The sequence below is a fragment of the Wyeomyia smithii genome, chromosome 2 (assembly GCF_029784165.1).
Source record: "Wyeomyia smithii strain HCP4-BCI-WySm-NY-G18 chromosome 2, ASM2978416v1, whole genome shotgun sequence".
NCBI lineage: Eukaryota > Metazoa > Arthropoda > Insecta > Diptera > Culicidae > Wyeomyia > Wyeomyia smithii.
In genome coordinates this window covers 57854933-57871887 of record NC_073695.1, presented here as the reverse complement: position 1 = coordinate 57871887, position 16955 = coordinate 57854933, and the positions used below count along the sequence as shown (strand labels likewise).

The 16955-nt window shown below is 37.5% G+C and overlaps 2 protein-coding genes across 3 annotated transcripts; one reads left to right on the top strand and one right to left on the bottom strand.

Annotated features, from left to right (window-relative positions):
- Positions 1-3017: 3017 nt before the first annotated feature.
- On the top strand, positions 3018-8102 carry LOC129723200 (RNA-binding protein 45). 2 transcript variants are annotated; one of them, XM_055677254.1, is made up of 6 exons: positions 3018-3169; positions 3252-3622; positions 3679-4321; positions 4377-4544; positions 4615-4889; positions 4966-8102. In XM_055677254.1, exons 2-6 carry the CDS (start codon positions 3323-3325, stop codon positions 5038-5040), a joined length of 1461 nt encoding a protein of 486 aa, XP_055533229.1. In that variant the 5' UTR covers positions 3018-3169; positions 3252-3322; the 3' UTR covers positions 5041-8102. The 2 variants fall into 2 exon arrangements, with proteins under 2 accessions (XP_055533229.1, XP_055533228.1); XM_055677253.1 differs by having other exon boundaries at positions 4600-4889.
- A 2809-nt stretch (positions 8103-10911) lies between these two features.
- Positions 10912-14492, bottom strand: LOC129723201 (uncharacterized). The gene is made up of 2 exons (XM_055677255.1): positions 14356-14492; positions 10912-14299 (listed from the first exon to the last, which is right to left on the bottom strand). Exons 1-2 carry the CDS (start codon positions 14450-14452, stop codon positions 13644-13646), a joined length of 753 nt encoding a protein of 250 aa, XP_055533230.1. The 5' UTR covers positions 14453-14492; the 3' UTR covers positions 10912-13643.
- Positions 14493-16955: the final 2463 nt, after the last annotated feature.

Here is a 16955-nt window from a genome sequence, read left to right as displayed (position 1 = left end):
TTTGCCAGTTGCGCCCTTCTCGCAAATCACTCCGGAGTTGTTTTACTCATTTTTGAGTACCACCGAATGTTATAAAAATTGATTAAATATTACCCATATTATACCTGATGCGCGATGCGTAAAAGTAACTCATTTTCGACTCAAAAATGAGTACTTCAAGCTTCAATGAGGGAATTTCGGAAAAAATATCATTATTGACTCGATATTATTATATTTTGCCTTTTTAATGAATTTATTTAAAAAAAAGGCTTATTTCAAGAAATTTACCTTTGTTCGCCGGGACAAGGGAGATCTTTGAATTTGTTCGCCGTATATCCAGTCCTGGTGAAAAAGGAAAATTGGCATTAGTTGCAGTCAATTATTTCAAATTATGAATTATCTACCGATAACAACTAATTTCAAACATTTCTATTTCTTCCTTTTTTCAGACGGTAAAAAAAAATAACAAAAACAACACGCAAGCACCAGTTACTCAATTTTGAGGAAATTTGCCGCCATAATCAATTAAATTCTACTAATTTTTTTATGTCTTCGAACAACTGAAAAAAATTATTAAAATTTAAATCAGCCGCTGAGTAGCCCAGAGTGAGCGTGTTCATATATTTTGTAAAAAAAATATATCTGGCAACATTTGTGTTGCCAATGTTTTATAAATCGCAAATCTGACGTAAGCAGAGAGCTTCGCATAATGTGCGGCATTATAGTAAAATCAATTGTCGCCAGTTGAAAACTACAATTTTCAACTAAATGGATACCCAACAAACAATCCAGCTTTTTACGCACCATAATAGCGGTCGCTATAATGCGTGTTCGTAATATACGAACCTCTCTGCCCAATGAGTATAAAAGAGAGGTGAGGAGGAAACTTACTAACACTTGCACGCGTTCCTCTGCTCGCCCCCCTCCGCCCATAGTTGATGCCAAATAGTGACGTAGCTATTTGGCTTTCCCATTGAGTTCGTCTAGTTGTTTACATTTGAAGCATTTACTAATACTAGAAAAATTCACTCTCCTCCTCACCTCTCTTTTATGCTCATTGCTCTCTGCCTACGTCAGATTTGCGAATTCTGAAAAATTGGCAACACAAATGTTTCCAGATATATTTTTCTTTTGATAAAATATATGAAGACTTCAAACTGACGTAAGCAGAGTTGTCAAAAGGGTGGGTAATTTATTACGAACTCTGCATTATAGCGTCCGACATTATGGCGCGTACAAAGCTGGATATCGTTCGCCATAATGGCGTGTAAAAAGCTGGATTTTACTTTTGATAAAATATATGGAGACTTCAAACTGACGTAAGCAGAGTTGTCAAAAGGGTTTGTAATTTATTACGAAATTTGCATTATAGCGTCCGCCATTATGGCGCGTAAAAAGCGGGATTGGGCGGAATAAAACAGCTAATAATTTTAAAATAGCTCAATAAAGTCTGCATATAGGTGAAATGGATTGCTACAACGCTCAGGTTGATTTATCAACTGAACAAGCAATAAATTAAGGTTTAAAAAAAGCTTGTGAAATACTCCACGCCATTATTTGATTGTTGGCTGGTTAAGCACTATTTCAATTTAAATACCTGGTCAATCGCTACAATGACAGTTGGTATATGGCCTGTCAATGGAGCGGAGCAGTTTTTTTTTCGTGATTTTAAAATTAAATGACAACGATAGAAAATTTTTGAAAACCACGTTTTGCTTAGGAAACAACCTAGGGGCTACACCTTTATTTTATGGAAAATATTTTGAGAATTTTACTCGATATCGGTAGATATATTTCGATATTTATCGTTTATCTGACAATGGGTGCTCAAAAATGCAATGATAAATACTTCGTAATATTGAATGTTGGAAATATTTCACAATATAACAATAGTGTCTTGCCCCAAGTAACTAACCCAATATCGGGCCCCTCCTAGGTACAAAACATTTTCTAACTTCGCACTCTGAGCCATCATTTTTCTAAGTTAATTCACCTGTGTTACATATGACTTACACACTTAAATTTTATTGCCGAGAACTCAACAGCTGATAAATTCAGCGAAATATTCTACAAGTTTTCGACGAAATTTTAGAGAACATCGCAAATGAAACGTCAATACTTTCTGGTTTACGGTAGATCGATATATTTGCCGAATGTTCGTCAAAATATATTGCTGACATCCGCAAAAAATCGCCGAATTCGAGCAGCTATTGGGAAGTTTGCCGAGATATATTGAGTGTGTAAGCGTGTGATAATAATGTATTTATTTACAGCTAACAACAAAATATTTGTCTCGTGTGTGCTTGTTTCTGTGCAAATTATTGCAAATTTCCGCTGAAACGCGAATTACAGACAACTTGCAAGCAATATGCAAACAACTTGTACGTCAGATTTATCGTATACCAGCATACGAGAGTGAACGCGATAGACTGTATAGATACGATTAACGAAGGCATTCTGTCGCGTTCGCTCTAGTTGACTGGTATACGATCAATCTGGCGTGCACGTTATCTGCATTTTGCTTGCAAGTTGTCTGTAATTCGCGTTTCACATGCAATCAGCAATAGTTTATTTTTGGCCTCATTTTTTTTGTTCCATGCTAGATATTTCGAAATATTTAAACATATTTGGCAACCTTGACAATAACATAAAAACGACCAGGGATGCCACATGTACAGATTAATCTGTATTTTACAGATTTTTGGCCGAAGTAACGGTACAGAATCTGTATATACAGATATACAGATTTTCATCGAAAAGTACAGATTTACAGATTTTTCGAAATTGACATTAATTTTTGAAAACAATCCAAATTTTATTTAATTAAATATTAAGCAAATTGAACATATTTTCAACTCCTCATACGTTCTAAGCTAAAAACTTTGTTTATGTACCAAAAAAACTTAAAAAAAAAAACAAAGTTCTTTATGTCTAAACAATACAGATTTGTTTTACAGATATTTTTGTTTCAGATACAGATGCTCAGATTTTTTCAAGGGAAAACACAGATTTAAATGTGGCAACCCTGAAAACGACCCGCTCTCACCATTTTCACGTTTTCACCATTTCATGTTCGTGTCAAAGATTGACTAGGTTGAAGATTCATTGGTTCGTTTGTTTTTCGTGAAGAAATAGTGTAAATTGATTTATTTTATGCTGTAACTATTATTTAATTGGTGATAAATCTTAGGTGAGTGGTTTCAACTATTAAAGGCATCTACAATTGGATGCCATCTGCCAGTATTTCCTCTATTTCCTAACTGCATTCCTAGCACGCAGAAGAAAGCGAAAGCAAAGCAAACGCAAATAGAAATAAAAAACCGCAATACGCACGTAAAACAACATGGCCGACCGTAGATCGGGAGGATCAAGTCGTAACAATTTCAACGATGATAAAAATTCTGCCGACATTCCACCGATGTCGCGGCTGTTTATTATCTGCAGTAAAACAGTTACGGAGGAAAATTTGAGAGAGCATTTCAATCAGTTCGGTGATATCGAAGAAATATGGATAGTGAAAGACCGACAGTCTGGTGACGCCAAGGGGGTGGCTTATATCAAATTCTCAAAAACATCAGAGGCTGCCCGGGCTCTAGAAGAAATGAACGGAAAACTTATTGGGGACAATTCTAGACCAATCAAGGTTAGTCCTAATTTGGTTGGATCTTAACAGAATGTAATATTGAATTTGATTTACAGGTTTTAGTAGCAGCCAATCGTCAGCAAGGATCCCGAAAACAGACCGAAAATGAGGAAGAAAAATACCTCCGGTTGTTCGTATTGATTCCAAAGGAAATGTCCGAAGAATCACTGCGGTCGGAATTTGGGCAGTACGGAACAATCGATAACGTGACAATCATCCGAGACAGGGCAACTAAGGAAGGCAAAGGATTCGCTTACGTTAAATTTAACCGTTTCACTCACGCTGCCCGGGCTTTCGAGGATTGTGATTCAAAGTACAAAGCTGTGTTTGCCGAACCGAAGCCATCCCGAAACTCTTCAGTATCATCAAATGATAATTTCGGTGGGTTCAGTAGCAGTGGGGGTGGATCGAATGGTTTCAATGACGATCGTCGTGATCGAGGCTCTGGAATGAGCGGCTCGGCTCCCATGATGGGCTTCGGCGGTATGGGCGTTAGCGATCGCAGAGGAATGACGGGCATGACTAATGACCGGGCAACAAACTTTGGCTTTAACAGCAGCAATTATTCGGGACAACCCGGCAATCAAACTGACACTTCACTGACAGTGCTGTGCAGTCCGTCTCTGAATCAGGATCAGTTGTGGAGGCTTTTTGACATTATTCCTGGATTGGATTATTGTCAGATTAATAATGATTTCAGTAAGGTTGACGTGTAATTGTTAAAAATTGGTTTATTTGATGATTTCTATTGTAGACAGTCGCAATGTTACGGCAACGGTGGTCTACAACAATGCACAGTCGGCCATGTATGCTAGGGATAAGATTCATGGTTTAGAATATCCACCGGGTGAACGTTTGATCATTCGTATGGGTTTAGAAACGGTGGGCTTCATGACCAGTAGCGATCCATTTAACAATGGCGGTAAGTTTGGAGGATAACCTTACTATCAGTTTAATCCGTTGCCCTCTATTATCAGAGCGTAAAATTCTAGATCGCGAGGCGTCGTTTTGCAGTGTCCCTTTGCCGGCACCATTAGCGATGGCAAACCCGAATGCCGAGGTAGCCCAGCGCTGCTTCATCGTGTGCATTCCAAAAGCCCTTCCGACCAGTGTACTGAAACAGACGTTCTGTCGCTTTGGAGATCTAATCGATGTTTACCTGCTGCCGAACAAAAATTGTGGGTACGCAAAGTTTGCCAGCGAGAAGAGCGCTAAAAAGGCTATGGAAACTTTGCATGGAGCGGAGATTTTGAATGTACGACTAAAGGTATGAACCAACATGAACGTGTTTTTGAGGATTTATTGATTACTGGAAAACTGATGGCTCTTTTTTTATTACCAAGGTTTTGGAAGCCGAGGAACCTAGCAACGATCGGAGAAAACGCATGCGTCACGACGATCGAATGGATAATGAGTAGATGTTCCACTTCAGTGATTCGCTTATGTCAGGGAGTCGTTGCGGTGCTTACTTATAGTATCCGCCGCACAGACGCTGCAAACGAGAAGACCTAGACAACAGAAATGGACAAGGTAAATTTCCGAATCTTTCAGCACTCGCATTGCGTAGGTTCTGTTGTTTCGTCCATATTCTCTAGGTGCTCGTACACTAGGAGGGCGTTGCATGGGATACCACATCGAAGGAGCATCTCAAGTGTGAGTTTGTACTGCTCGTACAGACTGCATCTTAAAATGCACGAAATTGCCAGCGCTTGTAAGGCTGCTGGCAGACGTTGCCAACAAAGATGTATTTCGTTGGTTTACCCATACTAGATTGACAAATATTTTTAACACCCTAGCAGTATCTTTTTGTCAGTCTAACTTTCCGGAACAGTTTCCTGTATAGTTTTGCTTTCTAGAACACCTGCCACTTAGTTGTTTTTGACACTGTCTTACGCCAGTAATCGGTACTATAGACACAAAGAAGCACAAGGTTGAATCTAAAGTATATTTTACGTTACAATGAAATTTATTTCTGTTTGTAAGCTAAAATGCTTATGATTTATTCTGCGGTTTATTGCAGTTTTTCATGTGATGCGACCGAAAATGTTCAAAAATTTATGTATATTTGATTAAGGTCACAGTTTTGCAAATATTCTCTCTTGGTGTGTATATGACACTATGTAGAACAAAAGTTACTACAGTAATTGAGTTTCTTTAACCAATCCGAAAAGCTATTGGGAACTAGGATTTTTTTTATTAGGAACATTGAATTTATATTGCTAAAGTAAGAACAAAGCAATGCCTTGGTGCTACATTCCGTTTCGAAACTCGACCTTCTGTTTATTATACACAGACTTCGCAGCCAACTGTTAAGTGTACAGGACGATTGTGGGGCTAGCGCTACGATCCTACTGACACTAACAGTCTCTCCCGAGCCGAGACTTGAACCTACGACGACTGGCTTGTTAGGCCAGCATCGTACCTCGAGACCAGCTGGGAGAGTATTGTTAAAGTAGGCAGCTCAATACTCACAAAATCACGTTATACATTTTAGTTGAAGTTAATTGTATAATTAACTAGCATTCTTGTACTCAAATATTTAACAGATACGCAAACAATGATAAGACATGGCACATTATTTTTCGTTCCTTGACGTTGACTACATAAAATCATTTGATAAAAATACTCACCATTTTTACATTAAATCATAACCATTAAGTTCTTTAGATTAACCAACCAAGAATTAACATATTTATTTTTACAGAACTATTTTACTACTTAACGCTAGAGACGAACGAACAAACCCTACCACAAGTACAGTACCCCCAAAAACAAAAGAAAAAAAACATGCAATCCTAGCCCCAGATCATTTCTGAACAACAACAACAACAACAGTCAGAAAGACCGCTTGGACTGGAACCAACCAAGACTTTGCTTCATCTCATCGGTTGATACGATAGAAAAAAGAAACGCTGGACCTGTACGCAAACGTACGAACTTCTGTCAACCTGTACTGCACTTCACAACCACGTATAGGACTTCGATCAAGAAGACTTCCAGACTTTAAGTACAATTTTTCTGGACGAAGCATGAGTAAAACAAGTCAGATGTGTAGTGGAACAACTCTCCTGACGAGACTGGAAGAAGCACAGTAGTAATAAGTCCAGTAGTGTGAAGTGACGACAATTGGGACTGGAATTGTTACGGTAGGATTGTTAGCAACTATATCATACATTTTCTAGACATAAGCTTCACGTACACATGCATGTGTAAGCCCGCAATCTTCGGCGGTACCAACATTGGTATATCGCCGGGCATCTTTTACCAACTGACCTTCTAATTATTTGTTGTCACTATGCTACTATTCTACTGATTAGATATCATTTTACTGTGACTCATCGATCCTTCAGACAACACAATTACTGTAGCAATCGACAGTAACTTCGAATATTATTAATAAGGTGTGATTCAAACTTTCCTATACTTACCAAACCTAAGGATTACTTCTCGAAAAATATGTCTATATACGATTGAACAGGCTGTTCATGGTCACACCGATTGCATGAGATTAAATCTAAATTTAAAATTATCTTGGAAGACCCATAATAATGACATTAAATATAACGATTAGCAGAAACGATAAATACATTACACAAATAAAGTAAAAATACATATTTTACGACATTTGCACATACTACCAAAACACAAACATACATTCGTTACACTAATCAATGCATCATTCAATTTATTCGCCGCAGTTAATTAATCATCATGATAGAAAGTACTTTTTTAGCAGCAAAGTTTTATATTTATTCGTACAAGCAACACAAGGGTCTACACCAATTAAGCAACCGTCAAAGATTTCCGTTAACGTTCCGTTAACTGTACATTTTTTACCGCCAATAATACAGTTCAATAGTTTATATTGTTGTATTCCCACGCGATAGGCACGAATAGTTTTACCCGTTTGGTAGACATTTTTTAAAGCCGATTTTTCTTTCCGGACTTGCGAACACAATTCAAAGTGGTAAGCTTACTTACACCCGTTTTTTCGACATATTAACTTCAACAAAACACAGAGACGAAATTCTTGGTTCTGAATCGGTGCGTACTAGATTTCCTTTCTTCCGCCAAAACCGAACAAATACGGACAAATAGCGTAGATCAATGTAACCACAGAAAATGGTCCAAATCATCAGATGAAGCGATTTATTCATATTCATATACAATGTCCACCAGTTCATTCTAATCAGAGATACGCTGGACATTAAACGTAGATGGTTTCTTGTCTACTTATCGCTGCGCGATATCCTTTATCGTGGGAGTAACAAATTTCATCGTAATACAGATATACATTTACTCTTTCTCAAATTTCAGTTTTGTTTCTAGTAACAAACGGTATTTTACCCAGTAAATATACGTTTTAATCTGTGAAAAGGTGTATTACAATATATTAGTAATTATAAATAAGCAGTAATGATTGCCGGAATGTAACCAAGACATAAGATAAATAAAGATTTGCCAATTCATTTTTAGTGAACGGTTTAGTTTCGAATCAATTTTATTTCGAAAGAAAATTCAATTATTTTTTTCCCTGGGCTTGGTGGTTGAGCTCCTATCTCGGGTTCTTATAGCTTTACGGAATCCTAAGATGGAGCCACAAAACTATTGTATGAGAGTTTTGACAGCCCAAGGGCGCGTGCTCCCGGGTGGCGGATGGGAGCTAAGGGAAATGATGAGAGTCAGATACCTATGTTGTAGTCTTTCCTACTCTGATCTCGGCAATCTCCTATGTGAGAAAGTTTCTTAACAATATCAATTAACACTAAAGAATTTTTCTCACACGTGGATCAGACCACTTAGTGCAAGCTCTTTTCTTGTCTATATCCATGAATGCATTACAGTCCCACATGATACTTCGTTAATTATTAGATAAAATGAATTAATGCTTTTACTTTTTTCTGGCAGTGTGACTCTTATGCATTTATGGATGGACTGTAGTTAAACGTGAACTTAAATTCTTCACTTTTTACTGTTAGTTTCATGTGCAAAGTTGTATTGTTGTATGTAGTTATTATTCAGTAAACGTGGTTTCTTCATAGACTACATCGTTCATATATACATTCTTTTTCTCTTTCCCTTTTTGTTTTTTTTTATATTTAACTTTCACGATTTTATTCCGAGTTTCATAATGAAACTTCGAGTTTAGATGTCTAGATATGTGTTGAATTCACCAACACAGCGAAATTTGATCAAGGAATTTTAATTAATAGCAAACTCAACAAACAAACAGATGCACATACATTTACACACACACGCACTCACACTTACACACACTTATTAACATTCAGAGATCCTTGCCTTTCCTTATCCTTCGGCAGTTAATTGACTAGTTATAACTCAGGGGTCTTGCCAAGATGCTACCCTAACAAAACAGTATTTTTGCAACTTGCCCAGAATTATTCTAGTTAATTACACAGATTTGAATTGACCAGCTGGTTTCTGAGGCTGTGATGCCAATCCTCTTATCACTGGTGTAGCATGAATGGTGCCTCATCACACCAGTGACCCGGCCCTTGGCCCCCTTCTATACCTCACAAATACGAAAGAAAATTCAATTATTTTTTTAAGTTTACAGTCCTCTGTAAGACCACCAGATATTCGTTTAAAAGAATTAGATGGACAGTGTGGAAATTGGGTAAGTATACTCCAGTTTAGAGCATGGTTTTACAGTGGGGAGCATGTTGATTTTTCGTTCTCTCACAGGGTTATCCTAAAATTTCGGGATTTGATCTAAAAATAATGATCGTAGGTCATTAGTGATTAGCTGTGTATCATTTTTTCATGTTCTCAAAGTCAACAGTTCTGTTTTGCGTTTTTAAACAGAAATCAGGAGCGTAAAACCCTTTAAATTTACATTTTGATCAAAATTGCTCTTCTGAATACTGATCATATGAACATTGCGTTACCGTTCTCATCGCTCTGGGGTGCGGCAAAAACAGTAGGGGTATTCATATAAAGCTGAGTATTTAGCGTATCCAGTGTATTCCCCGTATACTTATCCAAATATTTACGAGCACGTATTTTCTTCAGAAGAAATCTGATTTACCAGGTCGTTTGTCAATACACGTCGATTTTGATGAGTATTTATTAACGCCGTTTCAAATACCAAGTCTAAGGGGTCACCAAACGCAATTGCATTGTGCTTAGTTCCGATAATAAATTTCCAAATTAAATGTGTATTGTCGTGTACGTTTAAAAAGGCACGATTGAAATACTATACTATGTTGTTTTCAGACAAAATTAGAACCTTCAAAATTAGATTAACGTAAATGCTCACTAAAATGGATTAATTACTGATATACTGAAAACATTTTGCATTTCATATATCTTAAACTATATCTTCAAGCCCCTCGTTCTCCGTGCCTGCTGCAGCTGCCGAAAACGTCAAAACAAAGCATCGACCACAACTTGTGCTTCCCAAATTTGTTGCTGTGCGGATGAAAATCATGACTGAGGTAAATAAGTTAGCTTTTTGTCGTTGTCTATACTAAAAAAATATTTTTCAGGTTTGTGAAAAACGAAAACGACAACGATTGCAACCTACTCACCGATGGACAGATGCAGAAACTGCCGATCTGCTTAATACTGTTCTGGAAGAGGTGAAAGTAAATTGAGGAACATGAAGACATCGTACTTAAAAGCAGACGCTTGGAAAAATCAAACTGGTGCTGGCCTGCTGGCAGAAGGTATGGAATCAAGTGTATCGGAATATATACATAAAATATGTCCATATTATGAAACTCTGGAGCAAATCTTTGGTCAACGTAAAAGTGTTAAACCGGACGTCATCATTGAGACGTCAAGCAGCACCTATGAAGATTGCATTGTTGAAACGGAACCTGTCAATGCTAGCATTTCTGAATTTTACGATTCGGACCAGTTTGTCACTCAAGATGCTGCTTTTATTGAGAATATCACGGAAGAGGAAGTGTTGAGTCAAGATTGCGAATACGGAACTGACGCGAATCGAACCATCAGCGGCATGGATTTTATAGCATTTAAAAACCAGCTTAAGACGCGACCTCTGAAGAGGAACAAATCATCGATTAATTCTGGATCGATTTCGCTTCTGGTGGACATACAAGAGAAAACTCTTAGAGCTGTCTCAACAGCTGGAAATCAGAAAGTTAGAGTTGGAGAAAGAAGAACGGCTTGCGATGGCTAAGATGAATTTGGATATGGAGTATATGGAGCGAATCAAAAAGTATGAATTGCATTTGAAAGCAAATAACAATGTTTAATTTGGCGCTCAGTAATGTGATTTTTTCTATCAATAAACGGTTAAATTTTATGCAAATCTTTATTTATTTCAAACAGTGCTCGACGTTTCTGCTCTCCTTCGTTTGTCGCATTCGTGCTATGCATTTCATCGTCTTCTTCTATGAGTTGGAGAAAGAAGAACGGCTTGCGATGGCTAAGATGAATTTGGATATGGAGTACATGGAGCGAATCAAAAAAAAAGGATTGCATTTGAAAGCAAATAACAATGTTTAATTTGGCGCTCAGTAATGTGATTTTTCTATCAATAAACGGTTAAATTTGATGCAAATCTTTAATTATTTCAAACAGTGCTCGACGTTTCTGCTCTCCTTCGTTTGTCGTATTCGTGCTATGCATTTCATCGTCTTCTTCTATGTTATCGTTTACTGTTTCTTGTAGTTCAAAGTCATCTTCATCCTGACGATGCTCTATTAGAATATTATGCAATATGGTACACGCAAAACTTTTCCTTATTACTTTAGAAGCAATAGCGCAAAATTACCTTTTAGGTAACAGATCCGTTACTTAAAAAGCAATAAAATTCTTCCCCAGTCAAGTAACAACACATACTGTCATATATTTAGCACGTGTTATGAGAGTACGGCTATCTAATAATGGTCGTTTCAACCACATGCAACGTTTTTTCTGTCGAAAAATGCTCCCTCTCCACCTCAAGTCAAAAAAAATCACACACCGTCGCATAAGTTGCACATGTTACAAGTTTTTTCAATCTCCAATTCATCCGGTGGGCGTGTATTAGTTCGCTCGTTGTATGCATACGGAGCAGCGAAAAAATATGACAAGAGCTGCCAAGCAACATTTTCCCCGTCATAGAGTATGCAAACGTTGATGATTTCAAAGACTTGAAATGCGCCTTAAAATGACATCACGATCTGTAAACTGCGTTAGAGAAAAATAAAAACATTCGCTTTCTTGCAAGCTATTTACAGCACATAATCATTGGTTCATGAAAACTCATTTGGACCTGTTTGAATATACAAAACTCGTGCCCATCCAGAACAATATTCGCAACTTCGGCAACTCTGGTCAGACAGTATTACATATTTCCATTTCAAGTAAACACTGGGGGACGAAACGAAAGTGTTTCTAATTGGACATTTGAGGTTGACGGTTGAGATTCTGATTGTGTGTGGATGAAGGGAGACAAAAATGAACCAGATCGTTGCATCAATACAAAAGCAGCGAGTGAAGTCTTGCCAACACATGCATTTCGGTGCTTGGCTGTATGTTCTCCTGCAGAAACACATACAAGCGTGTGGCCGTCATAATTTTTATTACTTTTTGTGTATAATGCGCAGTCATAAGACACAAAAAGTAATAAGAAATAGCCCAAAAGTAATAAAATATTCCCCGTTTGCGTTGGGTGTAATAACAAGAATCCAGCGCAAGGCTAGTTTAATGCTTTTATCACTTCCAGAAATTTTCAGCTCTTTTAGACTATTGAATCTCTCTTTCATCAGTCCAAAGCAATGTTCGATTCTAATTCGAAATTTGCTTAACGTTTTATTGAATTGCTTCCTGTCTTCGATAGTTCTTGCTGTGGTATTTATTCTGTATGGTGTAATAACAGTGGTTGTCAATTTATAGGCACTATCGCCTGCTTTCCATTCTGCTCCAGAGAAATACTTAGAGGGATTCGTTGATAATTCACAGTTGTCAAAAATCCTGCTATCATGTACGCTGCCGGGGTAACCAAGTACCATCCCAAGTAACAATCAACATGCTTCAAAGACTTAGGATTGTTTTGTTTTCGTTTTATGTTAACTTACATTAAAGTCTTTGATTATAATTTGGTTTTAATTGATAGCCACGAAATATGATTGGCAAGTATTCTTTACAGCCATCCTATGGCAACCGTCATATGCATGAAGTTGTATGAAAGTCCCTCTGTTGACCAAATAAAACTAAAAACCTGCAGACTATAATTGTGGCTAAAATAAAACTTGATGATCGTAACTTAGGCAGATGAATACCGTGATAGGCGTATTGGATTTAATATACGCTATGTTCTGATCAAATTAAGAGAATCAGTTATGATGAAGGATTTTGAGAGCGTTCGAAGGTTTATCCGAAAACAACATGTCGCGTTGAATGAAAAATGCGGAATTATGAAATTCAATCCTAAATCAGCATTTTATTTTAAAATATTACCGATACCACAGAGTAGATTTGAAATTCAAATGATTGATAAAGTCATACATTTAACAAAATATGACAAATCATGGCATTTATTCAATCATCATTCTAGTTCAGAGGAATAAAATTTTGATTGAATAGTCATTTTCTACAGAATTACGGCGGCGAGTGGTAATTACGATAAAATTTGTGGCTTGTTTCACCATAAATATTTCACGGCATGTGTTTTTACTTGCACGAAAACGATACAGATGACACTAATAATCAATCATTATAAAAAGAACTCACACATTACTGTTTTCACGACACTGTCGGAATATAATGTTGGCATTGAGAAATGAAACCTAGATAAAATTTATCGCTTCACATTTAATTTGGAGAATATATCTCAGTTAAAATTTCGAGGCCATTCTATGGCAGGCAAATCGGGCTGTTAAAAACATCTGGTCCTATGATGGAGCGCATATGAAGTTTTGATGACTGCATTAAACCTGGGCCAACTAGCCATGACTCATGTATATAGCTGTTGTTAATAGGTTGTTATAGCCGCGTGGTCGGCATTGAAGGTTTTATGTTTTGGTTGTATTTAGCTCTAAAAAACTCAGATATAACCTGTTTTGTTACTTGGGATATGAAGAACTTTTTTTTGATAGTCACACACGGCTTGGACTTTTAACGAGTACATGTGTTTCCGTGAGAAATATGCTTCTGGATCAGTAACAGGTTTTTCAGCCAGCTTAATTTCTGTACCATCAACATACCCAATGCAATGAGGCAGCTCATGGAAGTTTCTTGCAACTATTTCGCGTCTTTCAGTAGCGTCAGGCCATGAGATATATCTCGATTTCAGGCTTAGAATAGCTTTGAAAACCCGATCAGTAATGATTTGAACTGTGCCTCCGTCACCAATTCCAAAAAAGGCAGAAAGTTTGGCAATAGATGCGCCTTCGCCATAAGATCCCAAACGATAGAGAACTATTAAAAGTTGGATTTCAACGGGAAATTGCTTGCGCGCTTGCAAAGTGTGGAATACCCCATCATGCCGAATCAGTTCCAGAATTATTTTGAAACTGCTCCAGCTAACACGAATCAATTCTTTGAAACGGGTTTCATCGAGGTTTGGTAGAACGTTAGCAGTAAAATGTCGAGATTTAGGTGCAGATCCAATTATAAAAAGAGCTGCATACCGACAATATTGTGCGATCGTTTTCGAAAAGATGTAATCCTCGATAGCTTTGTTTTCCTGATCTTGCTGGTCTGAAAAATGTATACATTTAAGCTATATTAGATGACTTCAATTCTCTTATAAAAACCTTGACCATCTGCAAATATTTCTAGATGTAATAAATTGTCGATAAATGTTGTTCTGAGATAACTTATTAGTTTTCTTCTTTCGCTAAATTTCGGCATATTGGATACTGTTTGCAAAATGTAAACAAGAAACAGAACAGCAACGACAACAGTGATGCCGAATCAGCACCAGCCCTACCAAAACGCAACTTCATGTATGGGTGAAAATTGGAAGTTCGCATTTTGAGTTTTCTACAAAGAATTATTTTAATAAGCTCTCAAAAGCGAAACATAGCTCTTTTTTACGACAATGATCCTCACTTTTCATCATACGATATATGTCAAACGAGTTAAGCTAAGCCTAACCTTTGGCTAAATGGCTCAGACATTTAATTTTTTTTGATCTTCAAGATATTTAATTATTTTAAGTGGTATTGAAAAATCCATTCTCATTTCTTGGAACTTTGCCAAAACGATTCCTAAATGTAGAAATGAATCTGGCATCTCAGTTTGACAAAACTGCGTTTATGCATGAATACCAAGCATCCGAAGGTACGTTCACATGAATGCATTGGTAAACATATAGCAAATACGTGTCGGTAAAAATACTTCTCGATATGAAGACCCCTAGTATAAAATCGAACTTTCTGCAGAATACGCACCCATGGTGAGTTGTGAATCTTCCTACAATATTAAATTCGAAAACGGTTAGAATGTGGCTTCAATATGAACCCAAATGTTTTGATATTTGGCCAACTTCTCTTCTAGTAAAGGAGAAGCTAACGAAAACTACTCCCTCTTAAACTGAGAGAGCAAATGAAGGTCTATCCCTAACACGTGATGATAAAGAGTGAAAAGCAACCCGGTGGCATCACTGACGTTTACGTACGACATAAGTGAAGCCAGCATTAGCTGGACTGCTGGATCACTGGATCAATTTCACATGCAATTTGACAGCTGATTCATCGAAACACGGGAAAAAGCAGTGTTCATACGTGCATACAGGGTCGGTGTTCAGCTGCAGTGTGTTTATGTGTTGTTTTCGGGTGATGTATTTATTGCACATAACGTTGAGTGCTTTGCTTGATGAAACAAAAAATTAATGCGTTGCATAGAATGTACACAACGTTTATTCTTGCCGATTTCGAACGGCGGCTGACATTGCGCGATGATTTAGGGATTAACATCTCAACGTATATGTAAATGAGATAGTATATCAACGCTACCTTTGAACATTAACAAAGTTAAGCTAAGCTTTTATTTACATGAATAAATTGATTCGAGCGCATAATTCTGTACAACATATATTATGCTTCGTTCGTCATGCTTACACTGCTGTGTGAACAAACCTTCAAAAACATAGATGAGACTAGCGTCACTGTCTTTCACGGCAGCTTCAGGAAACAAGGCCGATGCCACCGAGTTGGTGAAAAGGAACTCTGCGACTGAAATACTCTACACCTAAATGTGGATAATTACTAACTCTGTGTGAGAGAAAGTCTAGTTCTCCAAGGGGTTTGGCAGGTAGAAAAGGAAATTTGGGCAAAAATCAAGAGAACGGAAGAAGCCTGATCATACCTATGTTGAAGTTGAAGAAATTTTTAGAATTCTTTTGAACGAAAAAATACCGTTGATTACACTGGTAAACACAGATTTTTCCTTAGAGCTTTCGCAAGAAAAATTAAAAGATTGTAACTTTTTAACCATTCCTGTGAATTTTGGTAGGCCTAATAAAGATATTTTTTTCAGAGACTTGAAGTAGTTCACCCGTAAGCAAATGTAGAACCGACGAGCAATTACTCTGTGGCCTTTTGACGCACTGCTGCATAATTTTTTTTCGGTTTTGTCGACCAGTTTTATATGCATGCATCTTTAAACAATAACAAACAGAACCAATATGGAACCTCTAGTTAACGATGTAGGTCTGATCGGTCTGATCAAAATGCTTTGCTCTTTTCCTTGTTCCTCGAAAATTTATATTCTCATTTCTGTTCGAATGCTAATTTAGCTGAAATTAATTAAATTAAATAATTAAATAATTACCTTTTTTTAAACCGCTTCAATTGATTTTTTCATACGGTCGAAAAAACCAAACGATTATTCTCACCACTTTTTGTGGAATTCCGCTGAGTACGGCCCTGACTTGTTACTGCAATTCAGCGATGCCAGATTGGAAGACATGTCTTCAAACGGAAGACATTTACCCTGCGATGAAGACATCTTTGTTTGTGAAGACGGTGAAGACAAATTCGAAAGACACTCGAAAATATGTGACATTACCCGCATTTTGCAGGGGTGGCGCCCCTTTTTTTTGCTCGCCAGTTTTTGGTCGGTCCTAACGGGCCATCTCGGGTTGAAAGACATGTGAAGACATTTTTTATTGACCCTAGGGTTGCCACTTCTCCGGGTTTCACCCGAAGTCTCTGGGTTTGGGAGGTGATCTCTGGGTCTCCGGGTGAACGCGAATTTTCTCCGGGTCTGGGAGGTAATTTGCGGGTCTCTGGGTGGAAGCGAAATTTCTCTGAGACAGCAAAATTATTTTCAACTCGCTCTGGAAACGACATAAGTCCTAAATTGAACAATTTATTTTTAAGTTCTACGCATTGCCGGAAAGCTCAGAAAT

Coding starts and splice junctions, on each gene's coding strand:
- LOC129723200 (XM_055677253.1), top strand. CDS start 3,323: ATGGCCGACCGTAGATCGGGAGGATCAAGTCGTAACAATTTCAACGAT. Junction 4,322..4,376: donor TCAGATTAATAATGATTTCA/GTAAGGTTGACG, acceptor TTTCTATTGTAG/ACAGTCGCAATGTTACGGCA. Junction 4,545..4,599: donor CGATCCATTTAACAATGGCG/GTAAGTTTGGAG, acceptor CTCTATTATCAG/AGCGTAAAATTCTAGATCGC.
- LOC129723201 (XM_055677255.1), bottom strand. CDS start 14,452: ATGCCGAAATTTAGCGAAAGAAGAAAACTAATAAGTTATCTCAGAACA. Junction 14,300..14,355: donor AATATTTGCAGATGGTCAAG/GTTTTTATAAGA, acceptor TACATTTTTCAG/ACCAGCAAGATCAGGAAAAC.